The 21,525-nt window shown below is 44.0% G+C and overlaps 1 protein-coding gene and 1 long non-coding RNA gene across 4 annotated transcripts; one reads left to right on the forward strand and one right to left on the reverse strand.

Moving 5' to 3' along the window:
• Positions 1-184: 184 nt before the first annotated feature.
• On the reverse strand, positions 185-18,738 carry LOC135812408 (fibropellin-1-like). Of its 3 annotated transcripts, XM_065325782.1 has the most exons (18): positions 18,378-18,738; positions 18,103-18,198; positions 17,497-17,609; positions 15,718-15,795; positions 14,692-14,784; positions 14,362-14,457; positions 13,709-13,804; positions 12,936-13,031; positions 11,375-11,470; positions 10,157-10,252; positions 9,052-9,147; positions 8,722-8,785; positions 8,449-8,507; positions 8,035-8,180; positions 6,965-7,103; positions 5,545-5,606; positions 5,283-5,334; positions 185-1,179 (listed from the first exon to the last, which is right to left on the reverse strand). In XM_065325782.1, the coding sequence occupies exons 1-18, from the start codon at positions 18,491-18,493 to the stop codon at positions 1,163-1,165; spliced, it is 1,611 nt and encodes a 536-aa protein (XP_065181854.1). In that variant the 5' UTR covers positions 18,494-18,738; the 3' UTR covers positions 185-1,162. The 3 variants fall into 3 exon arrangements, with proteins under 3 accessions (XP_065181854.1, XP_065181859.1, XP_065181863.1); XM_065325787.1 differs by lacking the exon at positions 12,936-13,031; XM_065325791.1 differs by lacking the exon at positions 9,052-9,147.
• LOC135812424 (uncharacterized) lies at positions 1,726-3,994 on the forward strand. The gene is made up of 2 exons (XR_010552797.1): positions 1,726-2,003; positions 3,223-3,994. It is a non-coding gene; the product is annotated as an uncharacterized LOC135812424 (long non-coding RNA).
• Positions 18,739-21,525: the final 2,787 nt, after the last annotated feature.

Consider the following 21,525-nt stretch of genomic DNA (forward strand, 5'->3'; position numbering starts at 1 on the left):
GCTGTATATCTGTGAGTGTAACAGCAACTAGTAGGGAAAGAAAAAGAGAGAAGAAAAACAACTCAAAACAGGAGTTGCGATTTGCATAGGGAGAAAATAACTTCAAAGTAGAAGTGATATTTATTTGATAAAATTTTATTATTTAAAGGATTTCCCAAAGGCATAGCCTATCGGGCCGGGGGGATCTCCTAACAGTGTATGTGTACAAGTTGATCTGTCCGATTTCGCTCAAATTTGCCAATAGGGTTCCTTTGTCACAAATTGTGTTGTAGATCGACTTTGTAAAACAATGAGAAGAAAATAATAAGAATTTGAACGAGAATTTGAAAGTAAGTTACTTATACAGTGGCGTACCAGAAATGGTCCAAAAGTCAACCTGACTTCTGGGCCTGCAGAAGAGTCCTGCCACAGGGATAATTAGCCACAATATTCGTTTTGAAAGTAGCGGGTTTTCAAGCTCTGATTTTCGCAAAAGAAGGACCCACGAGCGGGATTCTAACCCAGCACCCCTGTTTTCTCCGGAGAGTGCACTGCCAATTGGGCTACGGGTGATCACGAACACACACCCGTGGCTTGGTCTTGTTACACTGCTCCCCGCCCCAACAGGCTGTGTCCTCACGCTGTAGATCTACGGCTACACGCTGTGAAGGGAGATGGGATGATGGGATCGGTAAGGTCTGATTCTACATGCAGAGAATAAAATACATAGTTAGAACAGACGCCAGCTTGTGACAAAATAGAGCCCTAGGCGCTAGGGAAGGTGTGAGAAGTGCACATACAAGCAACGTGTGTAGTACTGGAAGCGTCGAGGTAAATGTTACTTAGGAAGTGGACCTGACATACAACATGCATCAGGATACTTAGAATTGCTCTACGGGAGAAGTGCCAAATTGGTAAAAGGAGGAATTACGGACAAATTTCGGCTAATGGGATTGGTTAGAGATGAAGTGTGACTCTTAATATAAGGTGGATCATGGATGTGAGAGATTGCATTTGTAACCTGTGACTGCTTGACGAAATCGAGCTAACGCAAACTCTGTGAACTGCATCTAGGGTGTTTTAGGGATTGTGCTCCGCGTAAGCCAACTCATTGGCAATGTCCTTCCGCCTCTGCCTGCTATATATCCAGTGTCTCAGGCGGGCATGGGTAATATCGAACATCTCAATTGGATGGTGGAGCTGGAGAGAATAATACAGAAAAGAGAGGAAATGTCCTCTATCAAAAGCAGCCAATTTTTACAACGATTCACATAAAAAATGCTGGTGTGTGTGTACATAATAATTGTGTGTGTGTGTGTGTGTGTGTGTGTGTGTGTGTGTGTGTGTGTGTGTGTGTGTGTGTGTGTGTGTGTGTGTGTGTTGTTGTTGTTTGTTGTTGTGTTTATTTTAATTCGCAAACCAAACGGGCAGATCTGCCCAATGAAAAGGTGGCGAATGCAGATAGAAAGCAGTAATAAATGAAATTGGGGACTGATGTAATTAGGATAGAGGTGGAGAAAAACTAAGCCAGCTGATCATCAAACAGGACGTTTGGTACTCTAGATACTAAGGGTGTCACTGTGCGGGATCATGCTGGCGCAGAACTGGCGGAACTGGCGGAGTCATCGGCGAATTGAACTGATGAAGACTGGTTAGCTATGGTTGGAACTTCGCGGGTGCAGTCGATGCGCCAAGCCAGCTGAGTGGGTCTTTTTATTTTTTTCGCGCGAAAGTTTAGGTGGTGAACTGTGTTGGTAAAGATGAAGATGTCAGTCAATGAAATTTGCTATATTTATTGTGTCTAACCAACCCTGTACGGATCGAACTGACGATTCCCGAGTGCCACAAATGTCCTGAAGTCTGCTCCTATTAGCTAGGTATCTAGAAATCTCAACTTCAGTGTCAAGTGAAGACTTTGCCAGTTGCAGACGAGGGAATTCTCGCTTCACGATTTTCCTTGTGTGTGGAGATACGTTGGAATGCCGACCCACCACACCCGACATGATGCTTTGGCAGGAATGCAGGTTGGTGCAGATAATTGCCTAATAATATATGTCTAAGCGTATATACCTTTCCTTTCGTTGCATGCTTGGTTAATCCGACGGCACGAAATTATAGACATTTCTTTCCAGGTCAAAATTAACTTGAATAATATTTGGTCGTTGTATGTCTTAGTATTCCCTGTCAGTTTGTGCCTTTTTGTCGTACTCGCCGACTGTATATGATCTAGCTACATTGGTACATGGTGGACAGTTAGTCATAACTCGTAACATTTTGTCCTTATTCTTTTTATCCATGCCTTACATTGGCTCACCATATTATTTATATATTTTTGATAGGGCAATATGTAATGTACACACACACACACACACACACACACACACACACACACACACACACACAAACACACACACACACACACACACACACACACACACACACACACTTGTGCTTGTACTTGTTGCTCACTGCCAAAACTGGTCACGTGGGTCTCCCCGGGAGAGAGACTCAAAAGGAATCTTGGAAAGATAACTCAATTGGCTATTGAACCGCCCAACGGCCGACACAAACACACACACACACACACACACACACACACACACACACACACACACCATGTACCACCATGTATACGCCCGTCGCAAGAGAAGCACGCAAATCTGCAAATGCACTGGATGTACACCCACAGATTTTCTCTTGTAGAAACGATAGCGAACAATATCTGAATGAGACAGATCAAGACTTGCGCCAGATAACTGTCTAATCCACACAACTGGCGAAGCCACGTGAATCGACCACCAATGCACACCTGATCTACACCACACGGAGTACATCGGTATAAAACGGCCAAGGCAGTTATCCATGCACATCCTACACTTGCTGGGGTAACCAGTATAGACAGCACGCTGCTTTGATAGAAGCAGACAATAGATGCACTGGTACCTTGAAGTGAACACACACACACACACACACACACACACACCACACACGCACACACCATCACATTACGACAAAATCAAGGCAATGCCGGCGAAGCTCTATCATTTTCTTGTGCCGCGTGCTGGGAGCATAATGGCATTGCCCGATATTAGACCTTGGTGTAAATGGGTTCTCATGTTGTGTACTTGTGAAGTACATAACTGCATTATTCGGTTGCTGGCTATCAATTGTGCTGTGAGCATGGCAGAGTGAGGTCTTCCAGCTTTGTTGGTGTTTGCTCTATCTTGTGTTTACGCTCTGCAGAAAGGATCCTATGTAGTGCCTACTTAGCATTACATCCATTGCGTAGCAGCAATGTGCCATCCTTCTGCGACTTGGGTGGAATGACGTGCAAGTGGTGCTCCAGGGCCAACTTCAATTTGCCGAGCACGTATGCCGCTGGCTTGGGGTCAGCAGTTGGGTGCACAGTCTCTGTATACAAATCGTGCACTGTCGTCAACAATATGGCACCCTTGTCCAGCAATTCATGTGCTTCAGCGGCAATGACTATATTGGGAAGATCACTCTCGGCACCTTCCGTGCTGTATTGAGAGATGATGCTTCGCAATTGGTGGTATGTGCTTGGTGCACTGTCGGCAGGGAGCATGTCAATTTGCTTTTGGTAGCAGCGTCTACAAAATCGACTCTCGTCTGAAATCCTGACGTTTTGCATGCTGCGCAACACATGCTCTGCAAGTTGAAAGTTTGGTGACTTCCACCTGTCCTGTGTTCTGGTGTGAGCCTCGACTTACACCAAGCACATGTTGCATGGCCCACACACTGCTGGTAACTTATGGTCCGGGCACTGGACCGGTTCGCACTGTTCTTTCAGACTGTGCACGTGCAGTTTGTCTGCAGGACAGTGTACTGAAGCCGCTGCGCTGCAATCATGTACATTGCATGTACTTTGGCAGACTGGTGGCTTATTTTCTTTCGCTGCTGTGCATACTTGGCGTCGTAGTGCTTTGACGCACTTCCAACAAATGCATTGGTCTGACGTGATGGATGTGCATGTGTGTAGCTTTTGCCAATCTGACAGCATTGAGCCACGTGTAAATCGCTTGTCAGATGGCACTTTGGCCCAAATGCTGCATTCTGGGCCACATGGTCGTCAAGTATGTATGCTTGTGGCATTGCTGGGTCTTCCTGCCGCTGACATATCTGTGCACACATGCATGGAAAATACCCGTAAAAACACTAGTTAGAAATCACGTCACCAGAGGCATGCCCTTTTTTCGTCCAGAACATAACTTCCACTCCAATGTCGCAAAGACTTACTCTTTCGATACGTCCAGCATAGAAGCAGCGAAATGCCTGGTTAATTCGGTGGCACGAAATTATAGGTCGGGCGACGAAATTTCGACGAAAAAAGGAAAAGGGACAAACCGACGTGCAGCGACACCAAACTACAGAATTTCGCCGTTCTTGAAGAACTCATAACAGAAAAAGGTGAAAGGCGACTACTGAATCCTCGAGTGCGACGACTAACTCAGAGAAAGCGTGAGACTGGCAAGCAGTGTATTTACATGAAACGATCAAATGTTGAGAATGCCTTGAGAAAAGTGCACAAAAAGGGTGCATCTGAAAAATAGAACTCGGTGTTCCGAAGTGATTTTTCAAATCTGGCGCATCGACTGGGGTGTAGATACTGAAAAGGATCGGTCCTAGAACAGAACCTTGTGGCACGCCACAGGATGGTGCAGAAATGGCACTCTGATCCCGTCCAATACAGATACGCTGAGTACGGCCCGACAGATAGGCGGAAAACCACTTTAGGGCTGTCCCTGTTATGCCGGTATCGAATAGGTCCTGGAGTAGCCGTTCATGACGAACCTTGTCGAATGCCTTTGACATAATCTAGAAGGCATATGCCAGTACACAAACGCTTGTCCCGTGCAATAAGAATACGTGTATGTGTGTGTATGTTTGTGTGTGTATGTGTGTGTGTGTGTGTGTGTGTGTGTGTGTGTGTGTGTGAGAGAGAGAGAGAGAGAGAGAGAGAGAGAGAGAGAGAGAGAGAGAGAAAGAGAGAGAGAGAGAGAGAGAGAGAGAGAGAGAGAGAGAGAGAGAGAGAAAGAGAGAGAGAGATGCAGAGTGTGTATCGCGGTTTGTGTATGTGTGTGTGTGTGTGCGTGTGTTTGTGTGTGCATGTGAGAGAGAAAGAGAGAGACAGAGAGACATAGTGTATGTATCACGGTGTGTGTATATGAGTGTGTGTGTGTGTGTGTGTGTGTGTGAGCGTGTGAGTGTGTGAGTGTGTGTGTGTGTGTGCGTGTGTGTGTGTGTGTGTGTGATATGGACGGCCACACATGCATTGCACTTACCACTGGGTGAGTCAGGTCGTAGGTGAGAGACTTCCTGTTTCAATACAGACACCTGCATGATGGGAGATACACAGTACAGTGTGTAATTCTTACTCTGTTCAAAGCTCGGGACTACTAGTAATGTCGGAAGCGCTTTATCACACAGAATGCAGACGGACGTTTCCACAACATGAACTTCACACAAAGACAAAGGTGAGGGAACTCCGTGCGACATCAGCCACCTGACTCAAGATGCATTCAACAATAGTGACTCCTTACTCACCTCGAGCAGTAGTCGGTCAACTGTTTCTTTGAGCTCAGCGAAAGTCTTGCATGTGATGCATCCTAGAATGTTCAAGGCGGATGTTACATGGGTAAGAAACATGGTCGAGGACCAGGGAGAGAGAAATGGAAAGATCGAGTCAAAGAGGGGACAAACATGAAGACATACCTATTTGCCATAGACCTGCTTATCCTAGTTATCCATAATAATGATGACGTACTATCACAGGTTGAACTTGACGTTTCATTTTTTCGAATACATACAGAAACATGAGGGTAAAATGCGTTGATCCCCGAGCTGCAGAAAGTGCTCACTATCAGAGACAGAGCTGAAACACGAGGGTAATGTATGTGCTGGGGAGCGCAAATTCTGAACTGTCAACCTTATTTCCAGTACATTGAATGCTACTTCACAGTGTACATGATTGTATTTCAGAATGCTAGAATCGGTCGCGCAAGTGTCTACAATGCCCAATCATGTATGTTCGGAGTGCACTTGTGGCATGTAGCAGTGCCATTAATCTCTCTTTCTCTGCCTACATGTATTTCTCCCCTCTCTCTCTCTCTCTCTCTCTCTCTCTCTCTCTCTCTCTCTCTCTCTCTCTCTCTCTCTCTCTCTCTCTCTCTCTCTCTCTCTCTCTCTCTCTCTCTCTCTCTCTCTCTCTCTCTCTCTCTCTCTCTCTCTCTCTCTCTCTCTCTCTCTCTCTCTCTCTCTCTCACTCTCTCTCTATCTGCGCACACTACAAATGTACTAATAGAATGTATAAAACCACACATCCCATGTACTCCGGAGTCTCGTGTTACTTACATCTTTGAAATCACAGTGGCTCATTATTCAAAATGAGCGCGTTTTGGCAGATGTAGACAAAGACAGCTTCCTATATCTATGAGCGGCAGGTCTTTCTTTATCCACTGACGATGTTGTTCAGAACAACGAAACGTCTGGAAAAATATCGTAAATATTGCTATCTTTATTAATGTAGAAAGGAAAAGGACATATGGATACGAGTTAAGAGTAACTCTCCATCACTGTAACCAGATACTATATACAGTCAGAGAGTGCAACAACTAGGCACAAAACTGACAGATTACTGAGACATTCGACGTCCTGACACCTAGCTTCAACACATCTCCGTAGCGCTAACCAACAGCCTTCCAACTCGGAAGGTTCAAGGTTATGGAGAGACCAAAGACTGAGGGGAAGGTAAGCGCAATGAAAACGAGCCGTTTTGTGCCTAGTTATTGCACTTTCTGACTGTATACAGTATCTGGTTACAGTGATGGAGAGTTACTCTTAACTCGTATCCATATGTCCTTTTCTTTCTACATTTATTCTTGGCTCAACATCCGAGTTTAAAATCTATGTTAATCATGTACATATATACCACACTTGTCTAGAAAGAATACTTTTTTGATCTTACTTTCACATTTGTGTTTGTCATCCCGTAACTTGAATAGTGCTGAGCAGCGACAGCGGTAGGTACCTTCACGATTCCGACAGCGGTGCTCGCACGGGGATCGCGCAGGCACTGACGACTCTGCGATCAAATGATTGCGATCCTGTACGGATAGCATCCACAGATGCACGTAAGCATGATTGAGTGTGCACACATGCATGTCATCGAGTGTTTTTGTGTCTGCGTATGCATGCATGAGGTAAGAGACACCTCGATTGACGTATTCAGCATGATTTGTATACTACTGAAGTAGTTACAAACTACTTCAGTAGTACACAATAATGAAGGCTTACCCTGGAGACTTCCGAACATCAACCAATGGAAAATTTTGAAAAGTCATTAGGCATAATTATGGTCTTTATCCCTACTGTGTGGCCAACAGTTTATTCTCTGCCGCACCAACACCTGTTGTCCCAATAGATAGACTAGTGGTCTCTAAAAGAGGTGGTCTCTGAATGAGGTGGTCTCTAAAAGATATACAATGTAGGTGGTCTCCAAAGCCAGGCTCTCTCTCTTAAGACAGGTTTATCCTCTGCCGCACCAACACCTGTTGTCCGTATAGATAGTGGTCTCTAAATGAGGTGGTCTGTAAATGAGGTGGTCTCTAAAAGATATACAATGTAGGTGGTCTCCAAAGGCAGGCTCTCTCTTAATACAATGCAGGTGGTCTCCAAAGGCAGGCTCTGTCTCTCTCTCTCTCTCTTAAGACAGGTGGTTTGTGAGACAGGCTTCCTCTAAAGAAAGGTGGCCTCCAGGGAAAAGTGGTACTAGTATCTAAGTAAAAGTTGTATCTATGGACAGCTGGTATCTATGAACAGCTGGTATCTATGGACAGCTGGTCTCTATGGATAGATGTTTCCTAATGCAGCTGACCTGTCATCTACAGCAATTAACCCATTGTTGGACAGTTTCTGCTTGTACGCTTCACATTATCCTCGCACTGGATAGAGAAAGTTCGGGTGTGTGGGTGGTCTCTGTAGAAAGATGGTCTGCTATTTTGTGGTGGCTGGAGCAGGGCTGCAGGAGTCGCTCACCGGATTGCATTCGTCAATATCATGGCACCGAGTGGAGTTGTAGCGATCGGCGGCATACCCGGCATTGCACTGGCATCGGTATGAGCCCAGCTCCTCGATGCACTGGTGCTCACAACCGCCGTTGTCACGGGAACACTCGGGAATGTCTGCCGCATGGATTGGAGCATAACATTATTGCAGGTTGAAAGGAGATGCAAAGAAAAAAAACATGACTCTACATCATGCTTTGGTAGTATGAGGATGCATACATGCATGCACTAAACCTAGACAACCAAGTCCAGACTAAAATATACTTCAATAGTCAATACCATTCAATAGGCAGGAATTCCATTATTTTTCAACTACTTCGAAGTACAACATATAAAGTACGCGTCTTCTGTACATAACACAAAACTGATGGCCCTGCTCACTCACCTGCACACGTGTGATTATCATTCATCAGCATATATCCCCTTCTACAGCCACAGGTGTATCTGTATGCGTCAAACATGTGTAAACAAACACACATGAGAACTTTGCTAAAAGTGGGTCTTCTCACCAATTGTGTAATAATATCAGACTTTCTGTTTCAGGTTAGGCCAAGTTAAGGGAACTCAAAAATCCGTTATCTCTTTCTCGTTGGACACTGGAACCTGTGCCAACAACAGAAATAGAATGGGTAAACGCACACGTTGCATTGCAACATACCGGCCAAAAGTATTCTGACAACCGTGTTCACAACCTGCAGCACCAGTAACGCATTCATCAATATCTGCAGTGACAAACAAAACCATGCCATGCGGGAAGGTAAATGCAGATGGATGGGCAGATGGACAAAAATCACCAAAACAATCCAGTATAGATGAATGTGTTGTGATACTGTTGTCAAATCAATTCTCTTAGCTCATGAAAACTAATACGTGATTGTCAATGGGAGGGGAGTAAAAAAAAGCTCACCACTATTCTGCAATAATGTGACAAACTTCAACTTCCCCCCAACCCTACCCCGTCTATAGTAGTTGTCGGAGGATACCTTACCATCACCACACGTAGACCCGGTGTACCCTGCTGCACAACTGCATGTAGACGGTGCAGTACACCTCCCACCATTCAAGCACGGGCTGGTGCACACAGCTGCAGAAGGCAATGAGCACACACAATACAATAATTATTGATACTACATGAACTTCTGAAGAAGTAGGCATGTTGCGATTATGCTTCTTTTTGGCTGCCTCGTATTCAGGACCATTGTTCATCTAGGAGAAATCTGCCAATGGGACAGCGATGGGACAGGCCCGAGTGCAAACATTCGTTGGAAATTATCAGTACACCTTCTCATGCATGATAATCATCCACAGACACAATTATCAACTTGATTGCAAGATAACGCATCTGGCATGTAGTTTCTGTCCAGCCAGTGGCACTGGTGCAGGTATTTGGTGATGGGCACCATCCTCTGTTGTAACAGACTTGCTTATACCCTGCCTACATCACGGCTGAACAAGATTACGTTTTATATCTCCCCTTACTGGTCTTACTAGGTCTCCATTGTGCTACTACTCGTGACATCGCTGATGTGCATCTTCATAATTATTTTCCATGATTAGTATTAAACATGCAGTGAAGTTCAATGCCAACTTTAGTGCAGCACAATGAGAGCTGGGAATGAGAGATAAAGGTGCTAGTCAACAAACGTTTTCTTCTGCTTACACAAGAGCGGCTTAGTAGTAAAGATGTAAACTGGCTCTGATACGCGCAAGAAAATTGCGGACTTCTTGAACGTTGCCTGTGATAATTGTTTTGGTTAACACCTCTATCTCTCACTCTCAGCTGTCATTGTGTTGCACTAATGTTGACATAATCAGTAATAGAAGTATTCATTACTATTCTACATGGTCACATCCACACTATCCTAGAACAAAAATTAATGGTTTGGCCTTCTGGCGTGTGGCATACGTGAGAGTGAGGTAAGATAATTAGCTCAAGCATTCTCTCAAGGCATATGTTAGACCGATGACCTGGATGTGGTTGGAATGTGTTTGCAGTGAGTAGTTCTCACCTCACCACTATTCTGTATCATGTGACCAACTTCAACTTTTCGCCACCCTACCCCGTCTATAGTAGTTGTCGGAGGATACCTTACCATCACCACACGTAGATCCAATGTACCCTGCTGTACAACTGCATGTAGACGGTGCAGTACACCTCCCACCATTCAAGCACGGGCTGGTGCACACAGCTGCAGAAGGTAATGAGCACACACAATACAATAATTGATAGGCGTATTGCGACTATGTTTGACTGCCTCTTATCCAGCACCATTCCTATTATCTTGTTACGAAACAGCTGTCTGAAGGAATAAAAGCTATCAATATCGTCTACGGAAGTGTCCTCGCAGTGGTGATGGTTGTGTGCAGGAGGGTCTAGTCGGCTGGGAGGGCAATGTAGTGGTGGAGGTGACACTCAACACATTGTTATTATCGTTGGAAGTTATCATGCATGCTGATAATCAGCGAAAGACACAATATAATATTATCATACTGGAAACTTAGTCTAACTTGTAGTTCCTGTCCAGCCAGCAGCACTGGTACTGGTGCAGGTGTTTGTTTGGGGATGAGCACCACCCGTAATTGTGACAGACTTGCCTACACCCTGCCTACATCACGGCTGAACAGGCTTATGTTAGGTTTGTCCGTTTGATATCTCCCCTTACTGGTTTGACTAGATCTTTACTGTCCTATGTTATCTCCAGTGTGCGACAACATCGCTGACGTGTATTATCTTAATTATCTTCCATAATTAGTATTCAAAATGCAGCGAAGTTTAATGCCAAATTCAGTGCAACACAATGAGATCTTAGAGCGAGAGATAAAGGTGCTAGTCAACAACGTTTTCTGCCGCTTACACAGGACCGGCTTAGTAGTAAAGATGTAAATTAACTCCAATTCACGCAAATAATGCTGACTTCGTGCACGTTGCTTGTGATAACTGTTTTGAGACCTTTTGACTGGCACCTTTCTCTCACTCTCGACTGTCATTGTGTTGCACTGAAGTTGGCATAATTAGTACTATACGTATTCATTGCAAATATACATGGTAACCTCCACACTATCCTAGAACTAACATGATTTGGTCTTCTGGCGTGTGGCATACGCGAGAGTGAGATAACATTAATTGCGCAAACAATCCCTCGAGTCATAGGCTAAAACAATGACATGGATGTGTTTCCAATGTTTTTGCAGTGAGTAGTTCTGAGCTCACCAGTATTCTGCATACCAGTAGCGTGAGGAACTGCTATTTCTCTCCACCCTTCTCTCCACCCTACCCCGTCTGTAGCAATTGTAGTCACAGGATACCTTACCATCACCACATGTAGACCCAGTGTACCCTGCTGCACAACTGCATGTAGACGGTGCAGTACACCTCCCACCATTCAAGCACGGGCTGGTGCACACAGCTGCAGCCAAAGATGATAGAGAGGTATCTGGTTAAGTGTCCAACTAAATCTCGCCTTAACTAATGAGTCATCAAAATAATAATATAAATAATATTCGCGGGATCCGCGTCGGCATCGCTTGAATGTTCAGAAACACACAAACTAGCCTTCGCATCCGCAGGCCACCACTATGCCTGGTCACCTTAGTGGTGAATGCAGACCTTGCAATTGAGTCAGGGGAGAGGATCTAGGAGGTTAGTCTCTCAACCAATCGGGCGTGTAACGGCCCATAACCTTGTAAACTGCATTCTTGTTATTCTCACTCCGAGCTGTGAGTACCCAGTTGACCGTCGGTGTCGGCGCAGTTCAACACGCGTAAAAAGACTTTTTACACGCTCCCTGCTTCCAGCGCGGGTCTTGAACTCAGGACCTCACGATTCGCAGGCAGGCCTGCAAACCAATCGGCCATATGCGTTGGTGCTATCAAAAGGACTGACTAACTAGTTGTCTGGAGATTGCCATGTGAAGTTCAACTAGCCTTGTCGGGATGAGCCACAATATCAATATTACTTCTGGAAGCCCAACACATCCAATAATTATAATTAAAGTGGAAGAAATCACATGGAAACAAGTTATGAAGCAACTATGCATGACTTTGACAAGACTACTTATTATCTTGTTGCAGTAGTGGATAGTTGCTTCATAACTCGTTTCCATGTGATTTCTTCTATTGTATTCCTATTTGCTGGCTCAGTATCCGAGTTAAACATCCCTATAAGCTATCATTTTTTGTTAAAGTGTTTTCTTTTACATTGCAAGTTTAACGGTTAATGATGCCCAATGTTATGATGACTATGGAAAGAGAGAAAAGTTGCAGGGAGCAGTTCTGAGCTCATCACTATTCTGTATCATGTGACAAACTTCAACTTTTCCCCACCCTACCCCGTCTAAAGTAGTTGTCGGAGGATACCTTATAGGCCTCGACCAAATATGCTAAAAAAGAGCATAATTATGCTCATCGCATATCAGGGAAAACGTCCATAATATGCCAAAGGCTTAGCAAGGTATGCGAAAAGAATGCCAAATATGCCAAAATATGCTCGGCATAAGCAGAAAGTGTAGATAATTTCAGTAAAATTACAACCTTGGAATATTCATTGGCTTCACGGCTATCATGCTTATGGTGCAAATCAAAACGCATGCGGAATAGTATGGCTGGGGTATACATGTATGCTTGACCCTTGCCTACTATAGTACATGTCAGTGAAATTCCAAATTCTTCCGTAAAAGGCATTTTTGAACGCATTTTGTCCATAATATGAATGTTTTGTCCTCATTTTCTTCAGAACATTTGAATTATATGCTGGCTTCATTCCAATACCGTATTCCCTTTGTCGCCCAATATGCCATAATTATATGAACTGTCTCACAAAATGTGCCGAAATATGCGCAAGCATAATTATGTGGTCGAGGCCTAATACCTTACCATCACCACACGTAGATCCAGTGTACCCTGCTGCACAACTGCATGTAGACGGTGCAGTACACCTCCCACCATTCAAACATGGGCTGGTGCACACAGCTGCAGAAGGTAATGAGCACACACAATACAATAATTGATAGGCGTATTGCGACTATGTTTGGCTGTTTCTTATCCAGCCAGCACCATTCTTATTATCTTTTTCCGAAACAGCTGTCTGAAGGAATAACAGCTATCAATATCGTCTACGGAAGTGTCCTCGCAGTGGTGATGGTTTTCTGCTGCTTACACAGGACCGGCTTAGTAGTAAAGATGTACATTAACTCCAATACTAGTACGCGCAAATAACGCGGACTTAGTGCACGTTGCTTGTGATAACTGTTTTGAGAACTTTTGACTGGCGCCTTCCTCTCACTCTCAACTGTCATTGTGATGCACTAAAATTGGCATAATTAGTTAATACTATAAGTATTCATTAAAAATATACATGGTAACATCCACACTATCCTAGAACTAAATGTTTCGGTCTTCTGTCGTATGGCATACGCGAGAGTGAGATAAGATTAATAGCGCAAACAATCCCTCGAGTCATAGATTAAAACAATGACATGGATGTGGTTGCAATGTGTTTGCAGAGAGTAGATCTGAGCTTACCAGTATTCTGCATACTAGTAGCGTGACGAACTGCAACTTCTCCCCACACACACACCCTAACCCCCCCCCCCCCACCCACCCTACCGCGTCTGTAGCGTAGCAATTGTAGTAACAGGATATCTTACCATCACCACACGTAGATCCAGTGTACCCTGCTGCACAACTGCATGTAGACGGTGCAGTACATCTCCCACCATTCAAGCACGGGCTGCTGCATATAGCTGCAGCAAAAGATGATAGATGATAGAGAGGTAAGCATCTGCTTAAGTGGCCAAACAAATCTCGCCTTATCTAATCAGTCATCACAAGGACATGAAAGTCCAACTTGAAGTCCAACTAGCCTTGTCGGGATGAGCCACAATATCAATATTACTTCTGGAAGCCCAACACATCCGATATAAATAAAATAGAAGAAATCGCATGGAAACAAGTTATGAAGCAACTATCCACGACTGTCACAAGACTACTTATTATCTTGTTACAGTCGTGGATAGTTACTTCACAACTCGTTTCCATGTGATTTCTTCCATTTTATTTCTATTTACTGGCTCAGTATCCGAGTTAAACATTCCATGTATTAAAGCTTTTATTTTTTATGAAAGTGTTTTCTTTTACATTGCAAGGCTAACGGGCAATCATGCCCAATGTTATGATGACAATGGAAAGAGAGAAAAGTTGCAGGGAGCAGTTCTGAGCTCATCAGTAGTCTATATCGTGTGAAAAACTTCAACTTTTCCCCTCTCTACCCCGTCATAGTCGTTGGCGGAGGATACCTTACCATCACCACACGTAGACCCTGTGTACCCTGCTTCACAACTGCATGTAGACGGTGCAGTACACCTCCCACCATTCAAACATGGGCTGCTGCACACAGCTGCAGAAAGCAATGAGCACACATAATACAATAATTGATAGGCGTATTGCGAGTATGTTGTTTGGCTGCCTCTTAACCAGCACCAATGTATCCATTGTTAATCAAGGAGAAATCTGCCAATGGGATGTTGCCCGAGTACAGAGATCACAGAGTCCTTTGTGCAAACAGTCGTTGGAAGTTATCACGCATGCCGATAATCATATAGAGACACAATGTATCAAATTGGAAACTTACATGTCTGGCACTTTTTTCCTTTCCAGCCAGTGGCACATGTGCATTTGTTGGGTGATGAGCACGACCCGCCATTGTGGCAGACTTTCCTACATTCTGCATATTGAGACAAGCAGGCACACACACAAAAATCAACAAAAAAGATAGATATCATCCCGTGCATGTGCATGTCGGTGTGTGTATGGACATCCATAATAGAGATAGTGTTGGAGGAATAAAACTAGCACATGTCGCACACAAGCCACTGGTAAATCCGGTGTGTCCCTTTTTCCCCACCATTACTCTTCAAAATCAGTACAGTGGTGATAATAAATATGAGCAGATAAACAAACAGGTCCTCTCCGATCTAGCGATAATGACAATGACAGCAATGGTTATACGAAGAAGGCAGCAATGCACTGGTACCAGCTTGCCATTGAATTTGTCGTGTTTACCAACTTGCATTTCTTGTTTTAATAACCTAAAATGTCTGTCATAGTAACTGGAAACCAAATAAAGCAATTTGATCTGATATTTTGTTACAGTGGAGTATTATGTTTGGATTGCCAAACATATCATATTCTGAGGTACCGTTTTTATGAGAAAAATCAGCCCGGGCTTATTCAGCCCTGGGCCTATGAAGGTTTTCAGCACTGAGGTCGTCATCGCCAAGGCTGCTATTTCTGACAAATAACTTGTCAAGGCAGTCAGCTTTCGTTTTGGCTATGATGACTGCATCATTTGATTGTTGCATAAAACATCATTTGAACACTTTTTTCACAGCACTAATACCCTCTTTCTGGACACACAAATTGGGCTTGCGAATGCGCTGACAAATAGTTTCTAGTTTCTAACACACATTTAACTGCAACGGATAATCATGATGAGCACAGTATAAAACAGAAAAGCATGAATCAGAACATGTACGGCAACAATCAGGACTAGAGACCAAATAACTGTACCCTGAGGATTTGCTACCACATAACGTACGCACGCGCTCCCGACTCTCACACACACCTTTACCATCACTAACATCATCACTCAGCTCACCTTTTTTTTCACTACTCACGTCACCACTCCCTCCATCGTCCGTTCCGTTTTGACTCTCGCCATGGTTATCTGTTGCAGCTAAAAGAGTGCAGAAAGATAGTAGTATTACTCTAAAATTAGCCACATGATGTTCTTTGGTGTATCGTGGAAAGGTTGTTGCCTTTTCTGTGAAGCCATATGTGTTTTATCACCCTGTTTCTTTTATTCCCTTTTTAGGTCCCTGAAAATTTTACTGGACAACAATACAAGTATTTATTTGGGTAACAATGAGAAACAAATCATTCTCACGTTGTTGTTGGTGATACACACATGCAGTATTAAGTTCTCATAACGTTATCCTCTTTTTTTCAAACTTTCGTGGGAAAGCACACCTTGATATCTTAGTGCTGTCATTGTGTCCTCCTAACCTTGCTTGCTACATGTATATTATTTCTTTTGTTCTTCAATACAACAGTGAATCTTGATGTTGTTGTTGATGTTGTCGTTGTTGTTGTTGTTGTTGTTGTTGTTGTTGTTGTTGTTGTTGTTGTTGTTGTTGTTGTTGTTGTTGTTGTTGTTGTTGTTGTTGTTGTTGTTGTTGTTGTTGTTGTTGTTGTTGTTGTTGTTGTTGTTGTTGTTTCAAATCTCTATCCTCACTTATTGCTGTTGTTGTTGCTGCTGTTGTCGTCGTGGTTGTTGTTGTTGTTGTTGTTGTTGTTGTTGTTATTGTTGTTGTTGTTGTTGTTGTTGTTGTTGTTGTTGTTGTTGTTGTTGTTGTAGTTGCCACTACTGCCATGGCTGTAGTAACAGTCCCTCTTGTTGTCAGGAAATGTTTGCCTGTGCTACTCTTCATTCAGTTGAATTCTTGTTATGACTTTGTATGATATAATTTTCTTGAGCTCCGGGTTTCCCCCCTTCATTATAATTCAAGGGCAGTTTAGCGCGTATTGGCTTATGATCTCCTTTTCTTGTGTTTTTTTTAGCGTTTGACCGGTATTATTTTATTTTATTTATATCATAGTGAAAAAGGAGAAGGACAAAATGTTACGAGTTATGACTAACTGTCCACCGCCGTAACCAGATCTTATACAGTCAGCGAGTGCAACAAAATGGCACAAACCTGACAAGGAACTTAATTGGCTCACCATCCGAGATGAATTTATTTATATCGCGCCACATAATTATTACATTTTTTGGCTCATTAATTGGCAGATTGTATCGCTCCACAGGTACCCTCGATCTCAGGTACTCTCGTCTTTGTGCAATTGTTAATTGTGCTCCTGAACTTTCCTCCCTGTTGCTTTCGGCTACCTTCCTCCTCCTTCCTACGTCCCTTTCTTTAATTAACCCCATTATCACATTCGCTTCCATGTACTTGGGCTTGTATCCCGTGTGTACTTGCGAATTCAAAGAAAAATATACGTACATGTACATACAAGTAACCTGCAAGGTCGGAGATTCTACGTTTGTACCTAAATTCACGATCTTCAGCGTCGCTTGAATTTCGACCAAGGTTTGAGAAATTATTTCCCTGGCGATCATCGCCTGGACCTGCCTTATCTGAGACCCTGGAGACTAGGTCCTAACAGGACATGTTGGTGACCATACTGGCCAGCCGCTATGCTCCATAGTAAGAGGATGTGGGGTGGGGGGGGGGGGGGGTAAACTCAATTAGGAAAAAATCGGAAACTCTGGGGAGAAAAATATTTCCCACCAAACCTCGCCCCACCGTTCGAGCAACACTAGATCAGACGAAGAGTTACTTGCACAATTCTATTACTACATGGATGCCGGACTTACCAGGAACACATACACTGCTGTTGCCGCCCTGTGCAACATAGCCATCACAGCACTGGTGAGCCGTGTAGTTTTGCGACACCGATGTACACCGTGGTACCTTTCGGTATTTTACCCTGTGCAGCAGTAGACATGTAAATGTTGCCACAATCGCATGCACACATACGAGCATATTCATTATCACGAGCATACACGCGCACGAATATGTCCACGACTCCACAGACCATGTACAACCGTCGCAAGAAAAGAAAACGGCAAGTGCCCTTGATGTGCCCCTCAGATTTTCTCTTGCCTTCCGCTCTGGATTTGGCACAACTGACCTCCTCCTAGCTCAACATGAATGGAGCCGAGTTTTAAGTTGGCAACAGTGGAGGGCTTGTGCACGTCCTGGCAGTGGATCTTGTTGGGGCGCTCGACAAAGTGTCGCACCTTGGTGTCCTGTACAAAGCTGAGAGGGGTATGGGATCTAGGGACCTCATCTTGCCTGACTCAGAGTCAGAAGCTACCTCACCAACCGCAAGCTCCAGGCTTCAGTGAGCGAACAGCCTTCCTTCCGAGGTAGGCTACTATAGATACATTCACAGCTATACACAGCTCCAAGGATCTTACCGATATAGTGTGCAAGAGAAATCCCAATTCCAACAGACTGTGTAGTACGCCTCCTGGTATTGTTCCACCACTTCTCTACACGACTGCACTGTACGACTGGGCACAGAACACATAACCACGCGAAAAGGTGGAGAGCATTATCATACGGCGAGACAACACGCGTCCATATTATCATGATAATAATATATATTATGTTCGCACACGCTTGACAGAGCGTGCAGTTCTGGACAACTCAACCAATGTTCCATCTTCGTCTAGCAGTTTAAATACTGTACCTTCTTTGGATCGTGCATAATCGTGCAGAGGACCCCTGTACCCAGTAAGCCAGACATATTATCGCAGCCACAGGCAGGAGCAGGAATATGTGATGCTGACCTCGAGACATCTTCATCGAGTACCAGGGCGGACAATCTTGCTTACCACGCAAGTTGGATCGTTTTGAGGAAATGGGGCTCCTTCGAAACAAAGTCAGAAGAACTATTAAAAAAAAAAAAAAAAAAAATTCACGGTTCGCGTGAGACTCGGCCAAAGGCTATTAACTAATATTAATTTACTCTGCTCTTCGTCTCGTACATGGACATGTCTTGAACGACGTTTCGGGACACTAACTGGGTGGCCTGGAAATCTACAAAGAAAAAGAGATCTTGAGTCCTAGCTACAGCGTACAATGGAAGCAAACTTCGAGCTTCGTTCGAGACTACGATGTTGTTTTGCTGTCTGCGACGTGGATGAGCCCGGGGCTTGATTGATGGGGTTATAAGCCCACGCTTGTAGATGAGACGATGAATGACATTATGTAACATACAAAACTCTCCATATGCTCGCTCAGCGTCACACCCAGGTTTGATTTTCGGATACGCCCGACCAGGCAGTTTGGCCGACCTGAGCTCGTTTCCAAGACATAGTATGGTGAGTGGTGATTAGAAAGCGCGGTGGACGTGGGAAGATTGAAGCACAAGTAACAATGACATTGTTGTATTGTTACATGTCAGATATCCAATCAAAGTCGATTTTTTTAAATAAATTATAGTCCAGCTTAGTCTGCTAACCACAGCCGTTCGGGACATTTTACGTGCGAGATGCGTTTCCTTTTCGCTACGCGTGTACAAGTCACACTCAGTGTGAACACACATACAATGTATCAGAACGGTAGTCAAAACTCGTAGCCTCTTGTTACAGCACTGGTAGATCAGCATAATATATTATTTAGTTAGTTTGCCTGATCGCGATCATGTACAGTACGTACAGGATAGTATCGGCACTACATGGCTACTTCCCCTTGTCTAACCCCCAAGACGAAAATGATAGTAGCCGACTGGCCGAAGAAAAAAAAGAAAAAAAATAGTATCGGTACAGAAGAATACATGTACCAAGTCCCGAACAAAACGTTAGTACATGTACATGCACTGTACAATCAGAACCCGTCAAGAAGATGTACCAAAGCCGGCTATAAACGCCCCACTTCGTCATTGCCAGTTTCGTGTAATGGGATTTGGTTTCACAAATGCTCCGACCACCTTCCAGGCCCTGATGAAAGATATATTCCGACCCCACTTACGCAAGTAATTATAGTGGTGTTTCTCGACGACATTCTGATCTTCAGTAGAACCTGGCAAGACCATCTTGAACCCATAGAAACAATACTTTTAAAAGTGCGAGTTTGCTGTAGGGGAAGTGCTGTTTTTAGGGCACCACATCAATGGTCTAAGCATCTCACCAGATCCTGATATTACAGTGATAAGCTCGAAGCAGTGAAGGCATGGCAACACCCCACGACGGTAACAACAGAAGCAAGATAATTCCTTGGGTTTGCGAATTATTTCCGCAGATTTATTGACCATTATTCCACGATATCAGGACCATTTAGAGGAAATTACCGGCAAGCATGCCCGGTTCGAGTGGAGCCCTGCCCGCCAGGATGCCTTTGATACTCTGCAAAACACTCTGCTGAGTGTACCGCTGCTAAAGCTGGCAGGTGTACAGAAGCCGTTCAGAGTGGTAACCGATGCAAGGGATTTCGCTATACAGTGTGTAGCAGGCGTCCTTCTTCAGCTGGATAACCTGGAAGAGAAATGGCATCCTGTAGCGTATATCAGTCGCAAACTGTCGCACGCAGAACAGAATTACACGGCAGCAGAATGGGAAACTTTGGCAGTGGTGTTTGCATTGCAATCCTGGAGGATCTATTTGTTTCAGCAGTTTGAAGTCTGAACAGACAACATGGCAGTTGTTTATCTCAACAACACCCAAACAGAACCTCAGGAAACGAGAAGCAAGATGGGCTGAATTCCTTGCGGACTACGATTACATAGCAAAGCATAAGCCTGGCAAGGAAAATACATTGCTGATGGTCTCTCACGACACCCTGATCTGCGTGACAATTCCAGTTCTAGTAGAAATGTAGTGAGTGATTGTCCACCTATCCTACCTGAATTGCATATGAACGCTATAGGATTTGCACTTGAAGGCAATGAGAGTGTATCCAAAACAATTTCCGAATCCTACCAACATGACGAGCAGCTGTACCCAATAATTCAGAGGATGCAAAGTGATCCGGTTGATAGTCTATATGAGCGCTATTACTGGAATGAACAGTCCCAATATCTATACTTGCGTGCTTCTCCTAACAATTGTCTTTGTGTTCCCATGTGAGAGGTGCGGCTGCAGATTATCCAAGAGCATCAGCACTGTGCCACAGGACATATTTCAGGTTACGCCAGTTGTTTTACTGGCCCAAAATGGGTCTTGATATCAAGAGGCTTGTCAAAATCATATGGCATTTGTCAGCGTACCAAGGGTGGACAGCCTAGGTCTGGTTTGCTTCAAGCCCTCCCAATACCAGATAGGCCTTGGAAGGATATTTCAATGAATTTCATTGTTGGGTTGCCTGAGGCCCCTAGAGGTTTTAATGCTATCTACAAGTTCGTAGATTGGCTAACTAAAGGCGTTCACTTAGTCACCACTACTTCTAAAATTGACGCTAAGGGCTCGGTTGGTCTCTATATTTTATTTTATTTTATTTATTGAACATCTTATGGCTTCCGATAGCAGCCAAAACGGGAAGATGTGGGTGAAAGCCAACCATGGTAAAAGAAGGAGAAGATTATATACATGAAAAGGAAACAGCCGAAAAGCTATATTGATTAGTTTTTTTATTATTATATTCGCAGAAAAAAATTAGATTGTACGGTATGAGCTCCACGATAGTTTGTGATCGCGTCCCCAGATTTACGTCTGCATTTTTCGGGAGCTATTTGAGCAGTTGGGCACAACCTTATCGTTCAGACTGATGGGCAAACAGAAAGAGTAAATAGAATTGTTGAAGATACTCAGGGTGTTTGTTAATCACAAGCAGGACAATTGGGACACTCTGTTACCACTGTGTGAATTTGGCAGGAGAGAGCTTTGGGAACTGGATTCAGA

Source organism: Sycon ciliatum, chromosome 1, assembly GCF_964019385.1.
Source record: "Sycon ciliatum chromosome 1, ocSycCili1.1, whole genome shotgun sequence".
Lineage (NCBI taxonomy): Eukaryota > Metazoa > Porifera > Calcarea > Leucosolenida > Sycettidae > Sycon > Sycon ciliatum.